This window comes from Nannobrachium achirus (genome assembly GCF_963921795.1).
Source record: "Nannobrachium achirus genome assembly, chromosome: 3".
Lineage (NCBI taxonomy): Eukaryota > Metazoa > Chordata > Actinopteri > Myctophiformes > Myctophidae > Nannobrachium > Nannobrachium achirus.
This window is the reverse complement of record NC_137812.1, coordinates 3,767,275-3,790,815: the sequence shown is the minus strand read 5'-3', so window position 1 is coordinate 3,790,815 and position 23,541 is coordinate 3,767,275. Positions and strand designations below refer to the sequence as shown.

Here is a 23,541-nt window from a genome sequence, read left to right as displayed (position 1 = left end):
TGAAGCGAATCAACAATAAAACACTATTGGACTATCTATGGGCCAGGTGCATAAGGCAGGGGGAGTAGGGACAAGGCGACCGCCCCAGGGCAGTGGCTCTCCAACAAATCACAGCAAATTAAATATAAACAAAATCATATAAATCAAACAGCAAACGGGGGGATTACCACAACCCTGGGCGGCCGCCCCTGTCCCACCGTAAGGCCCCAGCACCGTGGCCTGCGTAATAGAAAGAGACAGGTGTTAGAATGAATGATTCACAGTAGTTTCAATATAGGACTGGTTTCCTAGTGAAACTAAATATTGCCGTCTGTATATATACTGGCCTAGTGCCGGATAGTTGTCATTAAATCAAGTAAATGAACCAAATAAACAAAATACACTAAATAATCCAACACAATAAACCATAAAGCAAAATAACAAACATAAAGCTGGCCTTAAAGCCGGGCTATGGACCGCCGGGTAGGACGGCTGTAAGGAGCCGTACAACGGCGTGTCTTCGTGCCGCCCGCCGGCAACTTTATGAATGGAGGAAGAGTGGTATGGTATCAGACGTTGGCTGGTGACCGTAAAAGGTCCGCAAAGCAGCAGCTGCCCTGGCCCTGAAACAGGCAACAAGCGGCCCGGTTAGTTTACTAATTACACTATAAAGTTCACAGAAACAGGAACAGAGAGATGCACACCTACCACTTTAATGCGAGCGGCACTCACAGAGTCCCGTCTCCGCAGCGGCCCCCGGGAGGATGTTAGTAACTGGAATAATACAAACACCATGTTTAGTCTGGTGAAGACACCAAACAAAACTATACTGCGGAGAGGGAGGACTGTACACCTACCTAATGTGCGTGGCACTAGATCGCCTCACAACCAAAGTTCCTGACAGAGCGTTTGTATCATCAGTAGCATCAAGGCTAAAAAGACAACAGTCACAGTCAAGTTCAAGTTCACCATGCAACGTACAAAGGGTATTTACTTGAACAGCAAAACCTGGGAACGTACCTTTACTGAGCAAATGAATGTGTAGCTGCTGGAGCCCATGAGGCCAGCGCGAGCTGGAGGGCACCTTCAGTGTGCCCCACCAGCGAGAGGAGACAACCATCTAACTCACAGCTGAAGACCATGCTGCTTAAATACTGGTTTCAATCAGGCAGCTAACAAGGGGGAGGAGGATGGGCAATGGGAACCGACGCCCATACTACTACACATGCACTGAATGGCCCTGTTGTTTGCATACAGACATTGAATGGTTGAAAGTGTGATTTTGGTTCTTGACATGTTCTCATTCATTTAAGTGCTGAAGGTGTGATTTTGAGACCTGTCCCACCATGCATTGAAAAGGAAAGGAGAGATATAGAAATCAATACTTCTGGACGATCTGGTTCCATCCTCACTCATGGATAAAAGGAACATTTGATACAATATTTGGACTTACTGTATATCCTGGTCAGGGAGTTCTTTCAGTCTACACACTTTTACAGAATAGATGTCATCTCTCTCCTATAATGTAGGTCCTGTTTCCACTCTACACATCAAACTCAATGCTTCATCGGTGGACGACAGATGTCAATCACTGACAGTGCAGTGTTCTGTGGAGAACAGGAGAGACGTGACCCTGTCCTGGTTCAGAGGAGAGGAGAGACTCAACCAGACCAGCAGTCCTGACCTCTCCACCAACCTCTCTCTGCTTCTGGACATAAAGGACCAGGATGGAGACCACAGCTACACCTGTAAGGTGGAGAACCCTGTGGATGAAGCTGTCTCTGAACTCCACATTGACCAGACTTGTCTGAGGAACAAAGGTATGACAACTAGCAGATGGGTACAGAATAGTTGCAGATATTCTCCCAATATACTAATGACAAAAATTAAATCATTGGATTTAGAGTAATGTGCTTGAATTATACAGCAAAGGTGTCATTTTAAATGTCATGCACTTATGTGAATGCTTGAATGTATTGCAACTGCTGTTGTGTTTCTAATAAATAAGGTAGAAGTATTTTCATCGGATATTAGCTGAGACTATGCATTGCTTTAAAAACGTCCTGACTTTAATGGCACATAACACAAATATGTATAATGTTAATTGAATTCTCTCTCTCTCTCTCTCTCTCTCTCTTTGAAGGTATACGGTTCTGTGAGTCACATTTTGCTGTGCAACTGGTTATTTCTGCTATAGCGGCTCTGGTCACAATTGGTCTAGTCATCAAACACTTCAGACTCAGAAGAGGAGCCACGCAGGGGGCTGCTCAATGTTGTTAGACTGTAAGTCCATCACTGGGTTCATAAGAGGAGCTCATAGCTTCTTAGACACCAACTTAAACAGCTTTTTATTTGACATAAAAGTTGCTTAGAATAAAAACAAGATTAGAACTCTTAACCATCTGATCCAATCATGTTGTAATGGGTTTGGATTAGAACTCAAACCATCTGGTCTATCCAGTCATGTTGTAATGGATTTTGATTATATCTCAAACCCATTTTTTTATTGCAGGTAAACGTTGCTGTCAAGTAACATTCAGGTTTTTACTGCTTTGTTTCACACACACAAATCTATATAGGCTACTGCAGCCACTTCCAGCATGCTGCGCAATTTTGACTGGCCCACCAGCTTAATGTCCTCGAAATCATGGATCCAACAAGCTTTAAACGTGTGTGGAATATGCTAATCGCACAGAATTATTAAAAAGAGAAAATTTGAAAATAATGCACATTGCATTTTGTTTTATTCTAATAAATAAAACAAAAGGTTGCTGCTGCGTCTCCAAAGACACATGGTGAGGAGAGAGTTAGAGGAAGAAAAGGCAAAAGATAGGGTAGAGTGGGGGGAAACAAAAGGCCCCCCTGGGGTAATAAGCCACCCAGCAGTATTTCCTACGGGTGGAAACTGGAAGAAGGCCCTACCACAGACCCCATTGCCCCAGACTATATAGAAATTAATCAGCTGCAACTGTGAGGAGACTGTAGTACACACAGGTGCTGCTGTAAAAAGCAGGGGGTCAAAGCTTGTGGCAAGTGTAATGGAGAATGCAAGAACATCAACCAGGCAGACGAGATGTAATAAAATATGTTCTTATGGAAAATGTGTTTTGCCATCACAAGCCTGTATATAGCCTATTAGTTAGGTCAAAAGGGGCAGTTCCGTGACCGTGGAGAGCGAAGGTCCGTTTCTCAATGGACTTGTCATCGAGGAGGGTTATTAAACAAATTTGGCCGGGGTGTATTTTTTAAAATGGTTGGGAAAATGTTTGACAGCTAGGGTAATTTTTAGTCTCATTCACCTACACTATAAAGGAAAAAATGCCTACCCAAAAATCTGCTTTAAGTGGGATGTGAGGGGTCAAACTAAGGCTTTTTAATTATTCTGAATCCATTGCAAGCATTTGTTTGGCATGAAAAACATTCCTTGGGCTAAGAACGGACCCTAAAAGACTGTAAAAATTGATGACTCATCACTAAACCATAGTTTCCTTAGCCGTTTTTTAGCCCAGGAATGTTTTTTCATGGAAAACAAATGCTTGCAATGGATTCAGAATAATTAAAACCCCTAGTTTGACCCCTCACATCCCACTTAAAGCAGATTTTTTGGTAGTCATTTTTTTCCTTTATAGTGTAGTGTATAGTAAGTGAATGACTCCCAAAAAACTGCTTTAAGTGGGATGTGAGGGGTCAAACTAGGGGTTTTTAATTATTCTGAATCCATTGCAAGCATTTGTTTTGCATGAAAAACATTCCTTGGGCTAAAAAACAGCTAAGGAAACTATGGTTTAGTGATGAGTCATCAATTTATACAGTCTTTTAGGGTCCGTTCTTAGCCCAAGGAATGTTTTTATGCCAAACAAATGCTTGCAATGGATTGGGTAGGCATTTTTTCCTTTATAGTGTAGGTGAATGAGACTGAAAATTACCCTAGCTGTCAAACATTTTCCCAACCATTTTAAAAAATACACCCCGGCCAAATTTGTTTAATAACCCTCCTAGATGACAAATCCATTGAGAAACAGACCTTCGCTCTCCACGGTCACGGAACTGCCCCTTTTGACCTAACTATATTGTTGTTGTATTTTAATTGTGTCATGATACAAACGGAGTGGGGGATTGAAGGAAGGGGTCGGAGGGTGGGGGAAGGGAGGAAATGAAGGGAGGGAAGCCCTGCACAAAAAAGAAAAGAAAATATAGCTGCAAGCAGCTATAAAGTGGCCAAAGCCAAAAACACCTCAAATCATGAACACAGCCTGCAATGTGCATGAAATCTTACAAGCACATTCCCAATAGGTCAAGGAACAGATACCACCCTTCTCACATTGGCCTGTTATATCGCCACCAGCGGGTCAACTTTTGTACAACACATTTTTGGAACAATATGGACCGATCTTTGACGTCAGTAACGTCAAAGAGAGCACTGCCTGCGATCTTGACATTTTGTACTTTTATAGCCATTGTTTTCTGGCTTGAAGCGAGCCCACAATTGTTTCGAAGGAACAATATTTTTCTAGTGAATTTTTGTCATTGTGTGAAAATCAGCCTTAAAGTGCATTGCAACCACCTTGTGGCGGGAGACGTTACAGCAGCAATTTATGTGCATAATTCTATCCTTTTAAATTGCCAAAGCAAAAAAGCAAAAAAGGGATTATGTGGTTCAAATAACCAGATTTAAGGGTCATGGGCCTCACAGGACAGCCTTATGGGATACCCTATTCAGCCAAGAAACCTTTCACCAAATCAAGTTTGGTGAAAGTTATTATCCTATGCTTGTTGCTGTATTCAGGCAGCCCTAATCTACCTGGCAAACGAGGCATGTGTTCTGTGCACGCTGTGACCTTTTTTTTTACCTGGCACGGTCGAGTAGGCAAAGAGGAAATCTGCCTCTACAGGGATTTTGTGCCGGGGATTGGCGTCCGTCTCGAGGGTATCGTTCGGGGGTCCCGAATCTGTCTGTATACCATCGTCGAACTCTGAACCGCGGCAAGCCTGGTGGAGCAAATGAAAGGACATTTCACTGAGATCCTGAGTGGCTTTCTCCACGATGACCTGGTGGAGGCAATTAAGAAGTGAACATTTAAAAGTACAGGCATGAAATGTGCTGCGTTCCTGCTGACGTGGCAGTCTGAAAGAGGACATTATGCACGTGAAATGATAACAATACCTTTATGCCTTTATTTAATCATTTACATCCTAGTGTCCCTGTTCTAGGGGTAAACATTTGGTCAAAATAGCCAATTTTGAAGCTAGTAGATTGGCTATTTACAGCCTAAAATATTTGTTGTAAAGGGGGGGAAAGGCGAGGCATTGTGTTCTTGTAGATTAGCTGTTTTCACTAGTTTAAATCATTTTTAAAATGATAAATACAATACTGGCTTTCAAGCAGTTTCAAGGGGCACACTTGACCCTTCTCAGGGGCACACCAAAGGTCCCCTGGCACAGTGGTTGAGAAACACTGAACTAAGTAATAGAGAGTTTAGAAATGGTCCATATTTAGATTATACTATTCCACAGCCATTTAGTGCCACAGTGAAATGTAGTTGTGTTGCCTTTTGTTTTCCGCTCGGCTCACAGTAGTGAGCTGAACACTTTAAACAATCTGACATCACTGCCCACAACAACCAAACAAGCATTAAATGTCCTTTTTCAAAAGCCAGCCTCCGTTTAGAAAACAGCCAGAACCAGAGCCACACTGTAAAACAGGCCATGCGAAACAGAACAGTGTGCAGATTGCGTACCTGGATGAAGAAGAGTTTAGGCTTGCCCACTAAGCTCTTGCACATGTCTCCTCTGAACAGCGAGGTCATGGTCTTGATGGGCATGGCTCCGTCCGTGCCGTAGATCATGCCCTCCTCGCCGTGGCTCAGGAGGATGCAGGCGAAACACGAGCTGTCGCTGTGGTCTTCCTGCGAGGCTGACACACACACACACACACACACATAAACACACACACCAGTGCTCAGATGAGCGCGAGCTCTCTGTGGGGAGCTGTTGTTAGGGGTAAGGCTGGGAGATATTAGGAAAACCTTCGATATTCAATAACGTTGTTGAATACCTTGTTATCGATATTACTTAAAATATTAGCTAAAACAATATGCATCATAATAGTTTTTAAATGTTTTTCTGCTTTAGGTCCACTGCCTGTCTAACCCAGATAATGAATAGCATATCCATGCATGCACACTGCACAGTACACATAGAATAAAGACATTAAATGCCTTATTTCCATTTTCCAACAATGGTTTTATTGAAATGACCACACCTGGTTACAGATGGACTGCTTTTTTGCATGTGGTCCATGCATGCATAGTGTGTATTAATTTGACACATACACCAATCATTTCAAGCCGTTTCAAGTGTATGTATACCTTGCATTTTTTATATATTGCCCAGCCTTAGTTAGGGGTCCAAGTGCCTTGCTCATGGACTCTTGCTCAGGGACCGAGCAGAATAGAGCGTGACCCGGCAACCTTTCCGAGGCCAGACAGCCCACTCTACCCACTGAGCTGTAGCTGCCAAGGTACTGGGTAAGGGGGAAATCTCGCTCTTTCGATGTGTCATTCTTTCGACAACCAGCGTCGGCAGGATAGCTACTCACCCGCGTCAGTAGGTTAGCTTTTCACCAGGTTAACATTCACCCGTGTCGAAATAATGGACCATCGAACAGATGCTATGTCGCAATGTCGACACGCTCCCCTGGGTAAATGGGTATAGAGCTAGATTACTAGAAGGACCCAGAATCATAGTTTTGTACAAAATAACCAATCCATGTTCTCCAGTTGTAGTTACAATAAAGAAAACATTAAGACTCCTACCTAGCTCCCTGGTTAATATGGTTATCGTTTCACAAATACAGTATGTAAATCAAGCGTCGCGGTAGTTCAGGCAGGTACTCCATGGCTTTCCATGATTCAGACTGAGAATTATATTAGATTGCTTTGGAACCAATCATCCTGCCTCCCCAATAATGAAGGGCAACCCTAAACTTTGTATTGGTTCTGCTATGCAGGTTTTTAATTGTATTTGTTTCCACCCAGAAAACACAGTTTTTCATTCAGGTCATGGTACCAATGCAACAGCCAGGAATTGAACCCAGGTCTCCCATGCGGGAAGGGACAGTAAGCCAAACATCTTATCCACCACTAGCCTAAAGGGGAATTTCCCTTGGATGGGGGAGATAAAGGTTTCTAAATTAGGACTTTGGCCGGGTTAGGGTTAGGGTTAGGACATTCAGATTTCACAAAAAAAGTAATAAAGTGTCACACCTGTACCTAAATATGGTACAGCATTCTATAATTACCCGTATCCTCTGTGTTCTTTAATAAGAAGCCTTTTTATATAATCGTCCGATCGATCCATAGATCGGGTTGGTGCGCATGGGGAAGTTGGAACACCAGGAAATACAAGGAAAGTTAGGAAACACAGAAAGCGATCGGATAAAAAGGCTTCATAGTAAAGAACACAGATCCTCTGGTATCCACAGGTAATTATAGAATGCTGTACTGTTATATTGAGAAAGGTGTGAGACTTTATTAAGCACTTTGTTTGTGAAATCTGAATGTTGGTGTAGTTGTAGAGGGGCAAGGGGGCTAAATAAGTCACTCTGCCTGAACCTATTAAACCCGAGAACATGGCGGTCAGGGCTTGGTCTCTACGACCATGCGTGATCTACTAAGGGCTAAAATTGCTTTGGAAAACCTGGCCATTTACTGCTTAGTTTCTTAGATTTTCATATCAAACCACTAGTTTTTCAGGTTCCATGCCTGGAACAGTCTCATTTAGGGCTGAATGTGGCTAAAGTGGTAATTCTGATTATTTTGTACAATATTGTAATCACGATTATTATTATATTTCCCTCTCCTTTCCATTTGTCTCCCCTGGTCTGTGTAGCCTGTGTTTGTGAGCGATCCAGGACACCATTCGTCAGTCACAGTTATTACAGAGTCCTCTAATCGCACTTATTTGAGATAACGGCAATTACTTGGTCATAATTGTCATAATCGTTTCCATGTTGAAGAACGTTCATACATTAAACATAGCTGAAATAGCTGAACTACAAGCTTACAATGCTTCGCTTCATGACACTTTGTAAGCTTGTAGATTTTTTACTGCTTTGAGTGAAAAATTAAGAAATATGCATTTTTTGATTGCAAGGCAAACAGAAACACATTTTTTATGCTCCAATAATGTTCAATGCCAAAAAGTGACAATGATCTAATGGTCACCTTGAATGTGTAATGGTGACAGTCCTACTCACCATCTTTGAGAAGACCCTCCATCTTCTCACAGGTCTGGTCGTTGTAGATACACACGTCAAAGCCCAGGCTCTTGAAGCACTTGAAGAGTTCGCCCGCGTCGCGATCCGTGCCGTTGCGGACGTTCATCCCTGTTGATTTGATACACAATGAGTCTGACGTGGTAAATGGTAAGTGGGGTCATTTATATAGAGCCTTTATCCAAGGTGGTTTAAAAAGACTGTGCATTACATTCACCCATTCACACACACATTCATACACCGATGGCAGAGGAAACCATGCAAGGCACCAACCTGCTCACCGGGAGAAACTAGGGGTTCAGAGTCTTGCTCAAGGACTCAACACTTAACTCTGGGGGAAACTGGGATCGAACTGGGAACGATCCGGTTGTCAAGCAGACGCTCTACCCCTGAGACTCCATGTACTTACGTACAGTACATGTAGGGGTGCAGTTAATCAAACAAATTATTTCAGCAATTATAATATATACATATTTTTTTTAATTTTGTTGTTTTTTCAAAGGTTTTCCAACACATTCAGAAAAATAGCAAAAACATAAAATAGGGCTTACAGTAAGTGGTTAATCAGACAAACTGATTTAGTAGATTATACAAAAATCCATTCGAATTTCCCCGTTGTTTAATTAAAATTAGATTTTATATTATTCCATTACTCTAATAATTATCTAGAGAATAAAATAATCTGTAGTTACAACCCTAGATAAAATAACTGGTGGACTGGTCAACTTAACACAGAGGATGTTACTGTTTGTGTTAAGAGGTCCATGTACCTTGCTATGAGACATGATGTTTTGTCAATTCTATCTTTTCACTGAGACATGTCTCCTCTGGCTAAACCTGTCTACTGTGGCTTTATCTACTCTTCATGTTACAGCATCCAGCCAGTAGAGGGTGCTGATAGTTAAGGAGTGAAGGAGGACAGGAGACAGGGTGGATAGAATAAAGATTTGTGTTGTTGGTTATTGTGAAGCACCAACATAATAACACCATTGTTAATGTGAAATTAATCAATATTGATCAACTGCATGGCCTTTCTCTTGCATAAATCTATTTTATCTGTACTTTATAAAGTTACAGTAATTGAAATAGAGATCGATCATTAGGTGAAATAGATATCAATCAATTGGAAGTTGGAAGGTGCCTTATCACCCTTTCGGGATTTATTTCTCAATAATAACCCGGACATTATCCCTTGTGTATGTGCCTTAGTCCCCTCCTGTTTTGCTCTACACACGCCAAAACTAGCCAATACAATGTACAAACCTCCCAATGCATTGCACCATAACCTGTTGGGAGCTTGTAGATCTGTGAATTCTCTGCGAATGTTCGTGTGAGAATAGGTTTTGCTAGGCTTCAAGTGGTTCCCCCCAGAGAGCGTTCAAATTTGGTTTCATTAGATTAGTACACTCTCAGAGTTAAAGGACAACTTTAGTTTTTTACAACAAGGTTCATATTTTAGATTGTAATTAAAGAATATAAAAGATGAGTGTTGAAATTATTTCACTTCTTTCTATTGTTTTAGAGATTCTTATTTCAGTGGTTGGGGGCATGCGTACAAGTGGCTAAATATGTCATTTTACACAGAATAAGCCCATTCCCAAGATACAACGCAACCTTTCATAGTTGGATGTGACTTATGAGTGCTAGAAGTGTTACTGTAGATAGCTATAAAGAAACTGCTGGCTTATTGTGTCTAAAAAGACATATTTAGCCACTTGTATGCCCCCATGCGTACGCATGCCCCACATTTTAACACGGTAAACGCGATAAAACAATGGAACAAAGCAAATTAAAACATTTTAACACTCACTTTTCCTTTTCTCTAATTACAATCTAAAATATGAACCCCTGTTGTAAAAAAACATGTTGTAAAAAAACAAAGTTGTCCTTTAACCTGTTATAACCCGGGGAAAGCATCTGTGTCATTTTAGATTTAAGCCAACATACTGTGTGGGTCTTTCAGAAAGCTCTTAGGATTTATAACAGCGGTTCTCAAATATAGCAGATACACAGAACAGGTTCACACAGCACCACACTTTGTGCCACAAGCTTCTACATGTGCTATTTACAAGTGTTTCTCTGTGGTTTAGGACTGCAAAAGTAAATTTAGTATTTTATTTTATTTTATTCAAAATGAACGCATATCACGATACATATCGCATCGTGGCCTCTGTATCGCGATGCGTATCGATGGTGAGTTTGTAGGCAAGACCCAGCCCTTAATGAGTTCAAAGTAAACTATGGATGTATGGCTGTGGGCCATCTTACCCGTCTTCTCATCAAAGTTTTTGTTGTTGATGATGATGCACTTGCTCACGCGCTGGTGGCTCATCTTATACTGGAATGTTGGTGAAACGATTCGGTAATGGCTTTCAGAAGAGTGATCCTGCTCCCGCGGCTGGCCATCCTTATTCTTCTTACTGACCAAGTGCACGTGCACATACACACACACGCACACACACACATAGACACACACGCACCACCAACACACACACACACAAACATTGAGAGAAAAGTTAATGTTGTCTTCAATGCAGACTAGAGGTGCAACAGTTGATCACACTAATAGATTCAATCGACTACTAAATAATAAAATAATCGTTCCAATATACCAAAAACAGCACACGTGTCGAATTGCGAGCTTCGGGGTCTTCGTACCGTTGTGCTACGAATTATAACATATGGTTTAAGAAAGTGGTTAATCGGACTAATGAATTTAGTTTGGTTATAAAAAAGATAATTATGTTCTTTTTTTTAAGTCAATTGATATATAACATTTTAAGGATTATTCGAAAAAGTAATCAATAAGATAATCGCTAAGAAGCTAATCAATGGTTAAAGCTTTATTTCCAAGTTTATCTAGATTTTGTTTCTGTCAGACACAATTCCCATAAAACAAAGTACAATTGCAGTACAATACTGTATTAGCCTACTTCCACATAAGTGAATCACTTGAAGTGAAAATCTGTAATATAAAAAGTCAAAATGAATGAATGAATATTTTAGCTAATAGAATGTTCAGACAAAAACACAGGAGAAACATTACAGAGCAATTAGGTTAAAAGTATGATAAAATAACAGCCTCACCTTTAACAATCAACAAACAAAGCTAGTATAATGCAAGTATGTAAACTGTAAATATGTTAAATCAAATATAATCTTTTTTTTTTATGAATTAAAGGAGAGCAGTCTACAAGTGGTGGAAGCTCAACTTCCAACAGAGGCCTAACCCATTAAAGGAAATCTTAGTTTTTTGACAACAAGGGTTCATATTTTAAATCGTAATTAGAGAAAAGAAAAGATGAGTGTTAAAATGTTTTCACTTACTGCTGTCTATTGTTTAGCGATTTAGATTTCAGTGGGTGGGGGCATGCGTACAAGTGGCTAAAAATGTATGTTTAGACACAATAAGCCCATTCCCAAGATGCACTGCAATCTTTCATTGGCAGATGTGACTTATGGGGGCTAGTAGTGTTACTGTAAATAGTACCCGTAATAAAGAAATCACTGACTTATTGTGTCTAAAAAATACATATTTAGCCACGAGTACAAATGCCCACACCCATTGAAAATCAAAATCGCTAAAACGATAGAAAGCAGTAAATGAAAACATTTTAACACTCAACTTACATTTTATCTAAAATACAAACCCTTGTTGTAAAAAAATAAATAAAACAATTGTCCTATAAGAGATGGTGTTCAAAATGTCGTCAAATCTTTCTAGGATCTTTGAACACAGCGAGCGTGATGTAAAAAACATCTGAAATGTGTCTGTGAATATTTCAAATCAAACTACTCATATCATAGACGATGCGTCATTCACACAGGTTGATGGTTTTATTCACAATGAAAGAACAATGCCGTTTCAAAGCTAATATTCCCATTCTGTGTGGATATACTCATGACACAAACAACTTTCGGGGTGAATTTATCACACTCGCACAAAAAAAAAAACATTCTCTGTGTGTAAGTAAGGACATTTTAGAGTACAACAACATGAATTTCCAAGACACATATTCCGACTTTCGACTTCCGACAATGAGACAAACTCAACTTTAGCGTTAAAAAAATAAATAAACAGCCCTGTAACCACTTACTCAGAGCCCAAAGAGCACATACATTTTCAAATGTGGCATTAAGGTCATGGCCAAGCGGGTCGCAAGTAATCCACAGTCTCCGGGATCGAAGCGAGAAAAAAAGCTAACACATTTTTCTCATGAACACAATCGAAAAAAATCAAATCTTTGATGGTGCAAAATCGAAAAGTATATCCAGCGACAGGGGAAATCTTTCACGAGTGGCAAATTCTCACCGACCTGTCATATTTCCATTCTCTAAAGGAGCCATCCAGATAGGTGAGCCCCAGCAGCGGGCCCATTGGGAGCGCTCACAATATCCACGCCGCTTCCAGAAGGGCCTAGTCATCAGGTTACCCAAGCACCCGAACAATGCACGCACGCAAACACACACAACACACACGCACACTCATACACACACAGCCAACCCAAGCCATACTCTGATCAACATGTGATCCAGAACTTTACCACCTCCTCTCCTAACTGTCCCCCCACCCCACCTCTCTTTCCCAAATTGTGCCACCCTACCAGTCAACTGCGGTGCGGGCAAAGCACCCAACTCGGTGGCACAGAGGGAAGGGGGGATCGACCGGGGCGGGTTTGGGGAGGTGGGAGGGAGGGAGGGAGGGTTTGGGAACGGTAGGGAGGGAGAGGGGGAGCCTACTTCTCTTACCTGGGTTCATCATTCAACGCTACGCCACTCTGCATCTGAAACACCTCTCCTTCTTCTTCGTCTTCTCGGTGATAATTTAATTGTGATTTTTTTTTTGTCCGAGGGGGGCTGTGTGCTAGGATCCTGTCATGCTCTCTGTGTGTGTGCTGGATGGAGACTGGATGGGGTCGGTGTGTGGCAGAGGTCGGAGGTGGGGGGGGGGGGGGGGGAGGGGGGGGGGGGAGGGCGGGTGCGGCGGCACGTTCAGAGGCCCCTGAGTCAGCAGTCAGCTCGCCACACACACACACACACACACACACACACACACACACACACACACACACAGGTACACACATACACACACAGCACCCAGAGCTTTCTACAGCTCTATTCAAGCATGGCCCCTGCACCCCTCGGTGCTGTGCTGAGGTCACACAGTGCAACGCAACGCACTGCCCAGGGCCGCTGCTGAGTGACTGACACTACAATACAACCCCTCCATACATACCAACACACACCTCTGATCTCCAGATTGTAACTTTTTTTGTAACTTAATGCGCCTACTTGATCATAGTAGAGCATACGTGGGCAACCGGCGGCCCGGGGGCCACATGTGGCCCCCACCTTCACTTAATGCGGCCCACAGGTTAATACCGGAATACTGATATATTATTGATTTCAGCTGTTACAATTCCAACCATGACCTGCTTTAATTATGTCAGTCTATTTTAGTAGCTTAATGACTAGTATAGTAGTATTAAAATGTATTTTTTATGTCCATTGTTTTTGTATTTAGGTTCAAAACGTTAACATTAGTACATAACTAAATGTGTTTGAAATTAAATTCCAATTAAAAAAAGAACAAAAATAATTTCGGAATCCAATTCAAAAGAAGCAAAAATAGCCGATCTACAAGCTCAAAACGCAGCGATGCGTTTTGAGCTTGTAGATCTACTATTTTTGCTTCTTTTGTATGAGATATTTAGAATGACAAAGTAGGACACAGCAATATGCAATGTGGCCCCATGGAGTGAAGGTGAAAATATAGTGGCCCTCACCATCATCAAAGTTGCCCACCCCTGTAGTAGAGCATCACACAAATGGATCAAAAGTGGCAGATCCGCAAGACAAAATCCTTGAACGGCTACCTGAGTGTCATAGTCATCTCTTTTTTTGTTTTGGGGCTTTTATGCGTTTATTGGATACTAGGACAGTAAAATGACAGGAAATGGGGGGAGAGATGGGGAGTGACACGCGGCAAAGGTCGTCCGGATCGGGAATCGAACCGGCGACGCCGCCAGGCATCCATGCCTATGTGGCAATGCCTAAGTGGTACGCGCCTGGACCAGTAGGCCAGCAGGCGCCCCGTCATAGTCATCTCTTAACGTACATTATTGTAAATATTGAAAACAACATCACTAACTGATATCCAATGGTGGTCCCCCACCAAAATGACTTAGGGCCAAAGCATACTCCACTTTTAGAGCCGAATTTATTTCGGTTCGGTTCAGGAAGTCACAAAATCTCTGTGGCACCGAACAGCCAAATTAGTGACGGTATACCGTCACTAATTTGGCTGGATATTATCTCTGTCTGTGAAAACCTCAACTGTTCAAACTGTTCACTTTTCAGGATTCAAATTTAAAAAGCTGTCATAAGAACCAGATCGACAACAATCATTTCAGTGTGATGTGAACTACTGTACTGTGAGTGTGCCTGGTGCACTGCATGGCAAGCTACTGTAGTACGTTTCAATGGGAAAAAGGCTACTGTCACCTGTTTCCTGTTACACTTCCCACTCAGTTTATTCAGGTTTTTCCTTTATATAAGTTTGTAAAGATTTTCTATAATGGTTTTACAAAATGTAGGTTTCCAACATTAGGGCATAATACTGCACATATGGGTGACAAATTGGGGACTGCCCATAAGTCTGACATCTCATTAGTCCTACATTGGTTTAGGGTTGGGTTTAGAAGCACTGACACAATTTAGACCTGAGGCTGATTTTTTTTTAAAAGCTTTCTAAATCCTGACCTGAGTTTTCTGAAACACTTCGGTCAAACTTCCTGTCGACTTGATGGTCAGGCTGCAAAGCCAGCACTGCTCAAAAACACAACGTTTTGACCCTGAGGCTTTGGTCAGGTACACTGAACAGCAAGCAAAATAAAGTATAAAGGTAATAATGGGCAGAATTCCCACTACTCACTGAATGAGGACACCGCCCCAAATTGGAATTGGAATTGGAATACATGTCTATGTCAGAGTGAACAGATGTGGTTGTTGACACTAGACTCTCCCCATGGCTCAGATCCAAGCGCTTCACTCTACCAAGGCCCTCACGTAGAGCGACATGCCTTCTTCTGACACCAGTGTAACAAACAGTGCAGCGCCCAGGAGCCGGGATCGAACTCATGAAGATGACCCACGGCTCACCGGTCCAGCCAACGACCCACTGTGCCAAAGGCTCGCAGAGTGGAGTGAGTTACTGACAGATATAGGGGACGCTACAGAATGTAAATCTGGTATTGGTACATTGCAACTTGGAAAATAATATCCTACCATCATATTATCCTGCTATTCTTTCCTAATACTATCCTACCGTACAACCAGTATGTTACCAATACAGGAATCAACATTATAAAACATTATGTCCGCTAGGGCTGTCACGATTAGGATTTTCTCCAGACGATTAATTGTCATACAAATAATCGCCGATTGACGAATATATCGTCTTTTTTCCCCCCTTCATTTTATGCCACTATGATAATAGGCTTTGAGCTCATACTCACACTTAGCCCCATATAGAACCTCACCCGTCGCTGCGTCCTGTTGTGCTCCGAGATGAGGTCCTAGAAACATGGCCGCTGGAACTGCGGCATGAAACAACCCCTTAAAATCGCTAGTTTTGTCAGCCGGTAATGTTTACAAGCCTGGAAGTTGCAGCTGGAATGGTAGCATTAGCGGCCCCTCTGGTCGAATGTCTGTTCGAATGCAGCGACGGTTGGGGCTACGTTTGACCAGAGAGGCCGCTAATGCTGCCATTCCGGCTGCAACTTCCAGGCTTGTAAACATTACCGGCTGACAAAACTAGCGATTTTAAGGGGTTGTTTCATGCCGCAGTTCATGTTTTATGTACCGATGTGAGGTTTTTACAGTCTGGGAGCTCGGAACTGCCGTTACTTTTTAGACAAAATTTCGTTTTGTGTGTTTCCCAACTGTGATTTGGAGGCTGTCGCCCGATTCCAGCGGCCATGTTTCTAGGACCTCATCTCGGAGCACAACAGGACGCAGCGACGGGTGAGGTTCTATATGGGGCTAACTCACACTGTACCTTAATGAGCAATTTAATTGCTTTTTAAACATCAGTTCAGTGGTGTAAAGTAACTATTACGTACATTTACTTGCTAACTTTAGCCCTATTGTTTACCGTAGCTATTTGAAAATAAATAGCCGATCTGTAGGCTCACAACGCGTCGCGGTGCGTTGTGAAAATAGGCTCGCGTGCGTTGTGGAAAATAGCCGATCTACAAGCTCACAACGCGTCGCGTTGCGTTGTGAAAATAGCCGATCAACAAGCTCACAACGCGTTGCGGTGGGTTGTGAAAATAGACGATCTACAAGCTCACAACGCGTCGCGCTGCGTTGTGAAAATAGCAGACAACTGCAAAAATAGCCGACAGCTGAAAATAGCGACAGTAGCCTAATAGGCCTAATGTTTATCACGACCACGATCCAACATCTATAGTTAGTTAGTCGCCGTCTGTGTGTAATCATCATCATCATCCTCTCTCTCCACAGCAGAGCAGCAGTGCTAAGCTTAGCTCTGGTCCATAGCGTTAGTGGAGGGAGAACTCCACTAACGCTATGGACCAGAGCTATGCTAAGCTAAGCTGCAGTAAAGGCACTGACTCCAGTCCTCTGTGTTGAAACGAAAGTGAACGCCTTTTTCTGTATCGTATCAAAAGGAATATATAGTCCCGGGATGTGTATGGTACATGTGTCTGTTCCGACCGTCTGGAAAAAACAAACTGTTTAAGCATTTTTAGTTAGCCAGCCAGCCTGCCTGTGCTGTGTGACAGTGCGTGCCGTGCTGCTGTTGTGTTGACTGACTGAGGAGCCGAGAGGACCAGTATTGAGCGTTCACGTTTCCCCGTGGCAACAAGGGGGAGGCGCATTCAAGAATGCAAGTGTTGACGTGAGGTTTAACTTGTTTAAGAATGGTTTTATTGTCAAAACTCACTACTTTTTTAATTAAATTAGATAATTGACGATAATCGCGAATATGAAAAATATTCGCGAATATGAAAAATAATCGCGAATAGACGATTATGTATTAATCGTGACAGCCCTAATGTCCGCTGGCAGAGAAGTATTTAAATCACTGTTTCCCAAATAGTGGTTCGGGACCCACTTTTTCATAAATAAAATGAAATGGTCAAATCATTACCATAAATAAATAAAGCGTTTAAGAAGTAGCCTAGAGAAAATAGCAGATCTACAAACTTGTTGTGAGCTTGTAGATCTACTATTTTAAACTAGTTTGGGTCCTGGACAAAAAGGTGTAATTTCTCTTTTGGGTCTTGTGCTGAAAGGTTTGGGAACCACTGATTTAAACTGTCCAGGCCAGAACAACACAGTACTCCTTCCTCTTGCCTGCTCAGCCAGTAAAAAGAATGCATTAAAAAAACATAATAATTGTTGTTGTTTTCCTGGTACTGGCGTTTTTTTGTAAAGATTTCTATGTGAAATCATCTCGTTAATTACCACTCCAGTATAGCGTGTTGTGAGTCCACTGTCCAGTCATAGGACGGATGGATGAAATGCAGACAGACTGTCTGCATCCGTCTTATAGAGCATCGCAGTTGAAGCCCCACCCCGTCCACACTCTGGTGTCGGAAGCGTTTTCCGCATTCATTTCTTCCATAGACATTTCATAAAGTATTTATTTAAAAGTTTTTAAGCCTTGGACAAAGCCACCTCGGCTGGAGAGGAATCCTGTCAATATTCACATTTTTTTGAATTCAAAGATCAATTAGAAAGCTGAAAAAAAGGGCAGGGTACAAGACTGTGTACATCATTATTTTAAAATTGCGGAAACTACACTCCCAGAATGCATTGCGAATGACACTTGTTTCCTGAAATATAGCCCTTAAATCACGCTCAGTTTAGTTATCCAGGCCAGCATATGGCCTGAAATGTAGTGATTGTCATCTCTGTGGACGCTCTTATCGTCATCCTTAACATAGTGCATCATATTTGTAAAAGAAAGACGATCGCTCACGGAGTTCTGCTGAAGTGCAATAATCCGCCGGGAAGACAGGGGGCAGTAGCTACTTCCGCGGTAACCGCAAGATATGTGAAAGAAGAAGAAGCTAGACCAGACGTCGGTTTCACAGGATGTACATGTTTAGCAGTATGGGAAATGCAGTTCTTCTCTGTGCAATTTTGATTAAAACTTGTTTTTACTAAAACTAGAGTGATTGCATACATACTCTACAGGAGCATATAGAACCATTTTACAACCACCAGCCTAGTGGTAAGTGTACATTGAATTGCTACTACGACTTTGTGGCTGATAATATCAGCCACAAAGTCTTAGCAATTCAATGATAATGAAAAACCCTATGGTGAAAATGAATGGAAAATGAATGGAAAATGGACTTCCGACACCTCACTGTGATGCTCTATAGTTAGTGTATTATAGTATGTGTATTTTGTCCCTAACTACTACTCTCTTGTCCCTTCTGCTGGAGAGTGAACATAATGCAGCCTTTTGGTCAAATCTGCAGATCAATAGTGAGTAGTGACATGGCCTACATTATGCGGATGAGGCAGTGAAGTCGCTGACTGGCTTGGGTTATTATGCTACAGCAATTTGGAAAATGACTTGTGCTTAAAATGCTTAATTTATACTCCTGACAAAGGAAAAGCAGACCTACAAGCTCACAACACGATGTGAGCTTGTAGATTTGCCATTTTCAAACATCCAAAAAATCTAATAAGCAGTTTTACTACGTATGTATGCAGCCTCTTCTATAACTGCCTCGATACGATACTATTCTCAGGGATGTCTGTAATATTTGACTGCAGCATGTATTATCTTTACCAGGACACTGGATTATCAGAACTGGTCCTATCGTGTTCTCCAGTCCCCTTCCCCTTCCTGAACACTATAAAACCATGTTTTATAGTGTTCCTGTGGGTGGGGGGGACAATATTCAAAGTAAATGTAATGCCTCAACTCAGATAATTATAATTAATTTGGGGGGGTCCCCAGCTCACATAATATGATTATTTGGGGGGCTCACAGCCTGAAACGTTTGAGAGCCACTGCTATAAAAGATGGATCTTCTTGTTGAAAACTTCAACCACCCCCTGTAAACCTGTGACGTACTGTAACAACAATTAAGCTGATTCTGATTACAAGTTCCTTGTTTTGCTGGGGAACTCCTGGAACCCTGGTCAAGGACCCCTGAGGGGCCCTGGACCACACTTTGAGTGTGCGTGGATGCGCGCGTGTGTGTGTGTGTGTGGGTGTGTGTTTGCCGGTGTGTTCATTTACCGTCCAAAGAGCAGGAACCTCCCGCTGCGGTCAGGTTTGGCGTCGGTTGCGTCTCCCTGCTCCTCCTGACACTCCTCTTCCATCTCTGGAGGACTACCTGTTCCTTCCATCTGCACGCACGCACGCACACGCACACGCACACACACACACACACACACACACACACACACACACACACACACACACACAGCCACGCAAGTTTAACAGTGGTTGACACTAAGGTTTCAAAGACACCTGCCTGTCAGGCAAGTACAGGTCATGTTCTACTTGCCCGAAAAGTAAATCATCCATTATAACATGATAGGTGAGATTTTAATTACCGCTCAATTTAACACCTATTTCTGTATTTTCTGGGGCTGTGCGATAAAGAAATGCATATCTCAATACCTCCAAATCCAAATACCAAATACCTACATAGCAATGATTGAATGTCTACAGTTTATCACACTTGTTATTTTATATTTTTAATTGTAGCATCAGTAAAAGCAGCATATTATAACAAGTAAACATTGCTCTTATTTTACATCCCACAGACCAGAAGACAGAGCGTGCTGCATGGCCACCACATTCAGGTGTTTAGACAGATATCTGGTGTTGTGTTTATAGACGGTTGCTGCGTCCCCTCTCAAATGAGCACTTGCTCATTTGCTTTCGGGCAACCAGAAGGCAAACTTCACCTGCCCGGATGTTTTATTTACCTGTCCTGCCGGGGGCAGGTATAGGCAAGCCTTAGTGTCAATGCCTGGCCTTTATCTCATCTGGCTGACCAGTTGAAAAACGTTGGCTTTGTAGGCCAGAATAATAATCCACTTTAGGCGGTAAACTACATGTTACATCATCTCCATGACACTGCATATTTCACCACCGTCATAAGTTGTAACATGCTGCAAATGTCCCTCTACTTGCACAAGAAGCATATCCTGCTGTTGTTGTATTTCTGTTTTTCTTTGTGTCCCTTCTTTCAGCTCTGTTTTCTTGAAACTGCAAGAAGTTAGGAGCTTGTACAGTCACTATAGAGCAGGGGTTTTCAAAGTGGGTGACGGGGCACCCTGGGGTGCCCTGTCACGCAACATAATCGCAACATAATCACTAACATATCGTCACTGTCGGGCAGAAACCTCATATCTCCAAGTTTCAAATGTGTACATCTTTTGGTAAAGCAAAGCCCTGTTTCATCATACAAGACTGTAGCACAAAACTAGTGAAAAGATTTTCAAGATGATAAATACAAAACGAACGGTTTTGGACATACAAGGTTTCAACGCGACAACGATAAATATAAGGTGCTGGGAGTGAAAATTATAATGTAGTGATGCCTCGGATTAAAACAATATTTATGGGGTGCCCTGAGATAAAAAAGTTTGGGAACCTCTGCTATAGAGGTTATGCGCATGCATGAAGTGAATGGCAAATCGAGTGGCAAATCGAGTGGCAAAGTGAGTTTAACGTTGTTTAATGCAACCAGACAGGACTTTTCTGTTTGGATGTATGGGCTGTCAAGGCCAGAAAGTAGTTTTTTTTCCCACTCAGTAGGCGTTCCCGCATAACTTCCGGGTATGATGATGATGTCATGCGCATATGCTCTATTATTACATAATTAATCGGCTAATTGCAATTATTTGAGATAATGGCAATTATTGTTGCATAATCGTCATAATCGTTTCAATGTTGAAAAATATATTTTCAAACACTGAAAAAAATAAAGCCAATAGCAGAACTATAAGCTCGATGTGTGTTTGTAGATCGGCTATATTTCCACTATTAAAAATATAAAGTTATTAAATATGTCAGTCATGTCTTTGTATATTTAGGTTACGTGTCATATCTGCTCTGCACAACTTCAAAGCCATAAAATCAGAACAGAAATTGAATTTTTATTCATAATGTTGCGGTTCAATGACAAAAACTTTAATCACAATTATTTGTTATGAAAGTGAAATTTCATAATCACAGCCCAACTGTATAGTTATTTTTTTTTTTTAACTTGTGACTACAGACTACAGTTGAGTTGAAAATGAATCAATTAGTTAGACCCAGTTAACTTTGCTGTGATAGGCTAATGTTTCATCCCTATTCACCAACACTTTCCCCAATTGCAGCTCCAAATTAATTTAATTTCATGACACGTAAACATATACTGTAGTCTATACAGTGTTGGGCAAATAAGGTCAGCTATAAATATCTACTGAACTACATTTCCCATGAAGCTGGTGAGTAGCTCAGCTGCACCAGAGCAGTGTAATCAGAGCTGCACTATATTCAGAATGATTTAACTTTCAAGTAGTTCATCTTTCTTCTTTTACCATGTAGTTTAGCAGCTTGACAAAAAGCAGTAAATTGTCAGTGTCACATTAAAACAGCACAACAACAGTTTGGGGTGCAGTTTGTCCAAACAGACAATTCTACATCTATCCATATACATTACAGTAGCTTAATATTTACACTGCATGTCGTACAGTAGACCTAGGTTTCATTCAATCACTCACTGTCTCATTCATAATCATAACATGTACCATGCACCACATAAAACATAACCTCCACCACACTAGAAAAGAAAGAAGTATAACTTCAATGGGACTAAAACTTTTACTAAGTAGCCTAACTTGTAGACTTGTTGTTGTTGAAAATTTTGGTTTAAGTGTAGCCTAGCAAACTTTGTATGAACAATAGCTAGCTACATCTTTAAGCAGTTTGCCCAACATGCCACATGTATCAATACAAACTCCATAACAATACAATGTACTGGTTTAGTGGCTGCGTACGTGTTTCCTTGAGGCAGTTATGATACTGTCTTATGATGTCTATAAAGTCAGATATTAATCTGTGAACCGACGACACGTTCAGCTGACCATTAAAGTACATGAACGTGTTATCTGGGAGAGATACATACTGCTAATGACAACGTGTTGCCTTTAGGCAGGTTTTGGTAGAGTTTATTGACATAAACAACGTGTTTACATGCCAGAGACTCACCTCGACTTCTTTTCTTCACCGTCAAACAGAAACTAAAGTTGAGGTGCGTTCAAGTCAACTGGGAAATGTCACACTTTACTTTAGCACCAATGTTTAGGAATGCGCAGCTATAGCCCTGAATACATGACTATCGATAGTCATGTATTCAGGGCTAGCGCAGCTATAAATATATGCGTGGCACGGCACAATCATGCATAATATTTAGCTGCTTATTATTAGTTCTAAGATAAAGAACACTCAAACTCAAACCTCCCATTAAATCGATATGTATTCAGCCGTAAGTCACACCATATTGATTGATTGAATACTTTATTGTATTAGAGTTTGCATAGGAAAAGTATGGCTACAGGACTGTTCAGATGAATACGATACAACTTGTTAAACCACAAATAAGCACAATGGGCATGGCAATTGTTTACATTGGGGGTCCTACATTGATTATCAGCTGTTTACCCTGCTAGAAAAACCAGCACAAGACCAGCAGTAAGACCAGCACCAGCACCAGCACAAACCAGCAGTAAAACACAATATGTGCTGGTTTGTGCTGGTGCTGGTCTGTGCTGGTCTATGCTGGTTTATGCTGGTTCATGCTGGTCTGTGCTGGTGCTGGTGCTGAACCAGCACCAGCACCAGCACAGGCCAGCAGTAAAACACAACATGTGCTGGTTTGTGCTGGTGCTGGTCTGTGCTGGTCTATGCTGGTTCATGCTGGTCTGTGCTGGTGCTGGTCTATGCTGGACCAGCACCAGCACCAGCACCAGCACAGACCAGCAGTAAAACACAACATGTGCTGGTTTGTGCTGGTGCTGGTCTGTACTGGTCTGTGCTGGTCTATGCTGGTTTATGCTGGTTCATGCTGGTCTGTGCTGGTGCTGGTCTATGCTGGTCTGTGCTGGTGGACCAGCATGGGACCAGCACAGACCAGCATAGACCAGCACCAGCACCAGCACAGACCAGCATGAACCAGCATAAACCAGCATAGCCCAGCACAGACCAGCATGACAATTGTGCTGGTCTGTGCTTG

The 23,541-nt window shown here is 41.9% G+C and overlaps 2 protein-coding genes across 2 annotated transcripts in view; one reads left to right on the top strand and one right to left on the bottom strand.

Moving 5' to 3' along the window:
• The window catches only part of LOC308281310 (uncharacterized protein), a 277,254-nt gene that overhangs the window by 12,835 nt on the left and 240,878 nt on the right, over nt 1-23,541 (top strand). The window lies entirely within an intron of this gene.
• LOC308281431 (caspase-7-like) lies at nt 993-22,531 on the bottom strand. Its single transcript, XM_080721608.1, has 7 exons — nt 22,518-22,531; nt 19,545-19,654; nt 10,523-10,674; nt 8,237-8,365; nt 5,718-5,893; nt 4,830-4,968; nt 993-1,725 (listed from the first exon to the last, which is right to left on the bottom strand). Exons 2-7 carry the CDS (start codon nt 19,652-19,654, stop codon nt 1,568-1,570), a joined length of 864 nt encoding a protein of 287 aa, XP_080577734.1. The 5' UTR covers nt 22,518-22,531; the 3' UTR covers nt 993-1,567.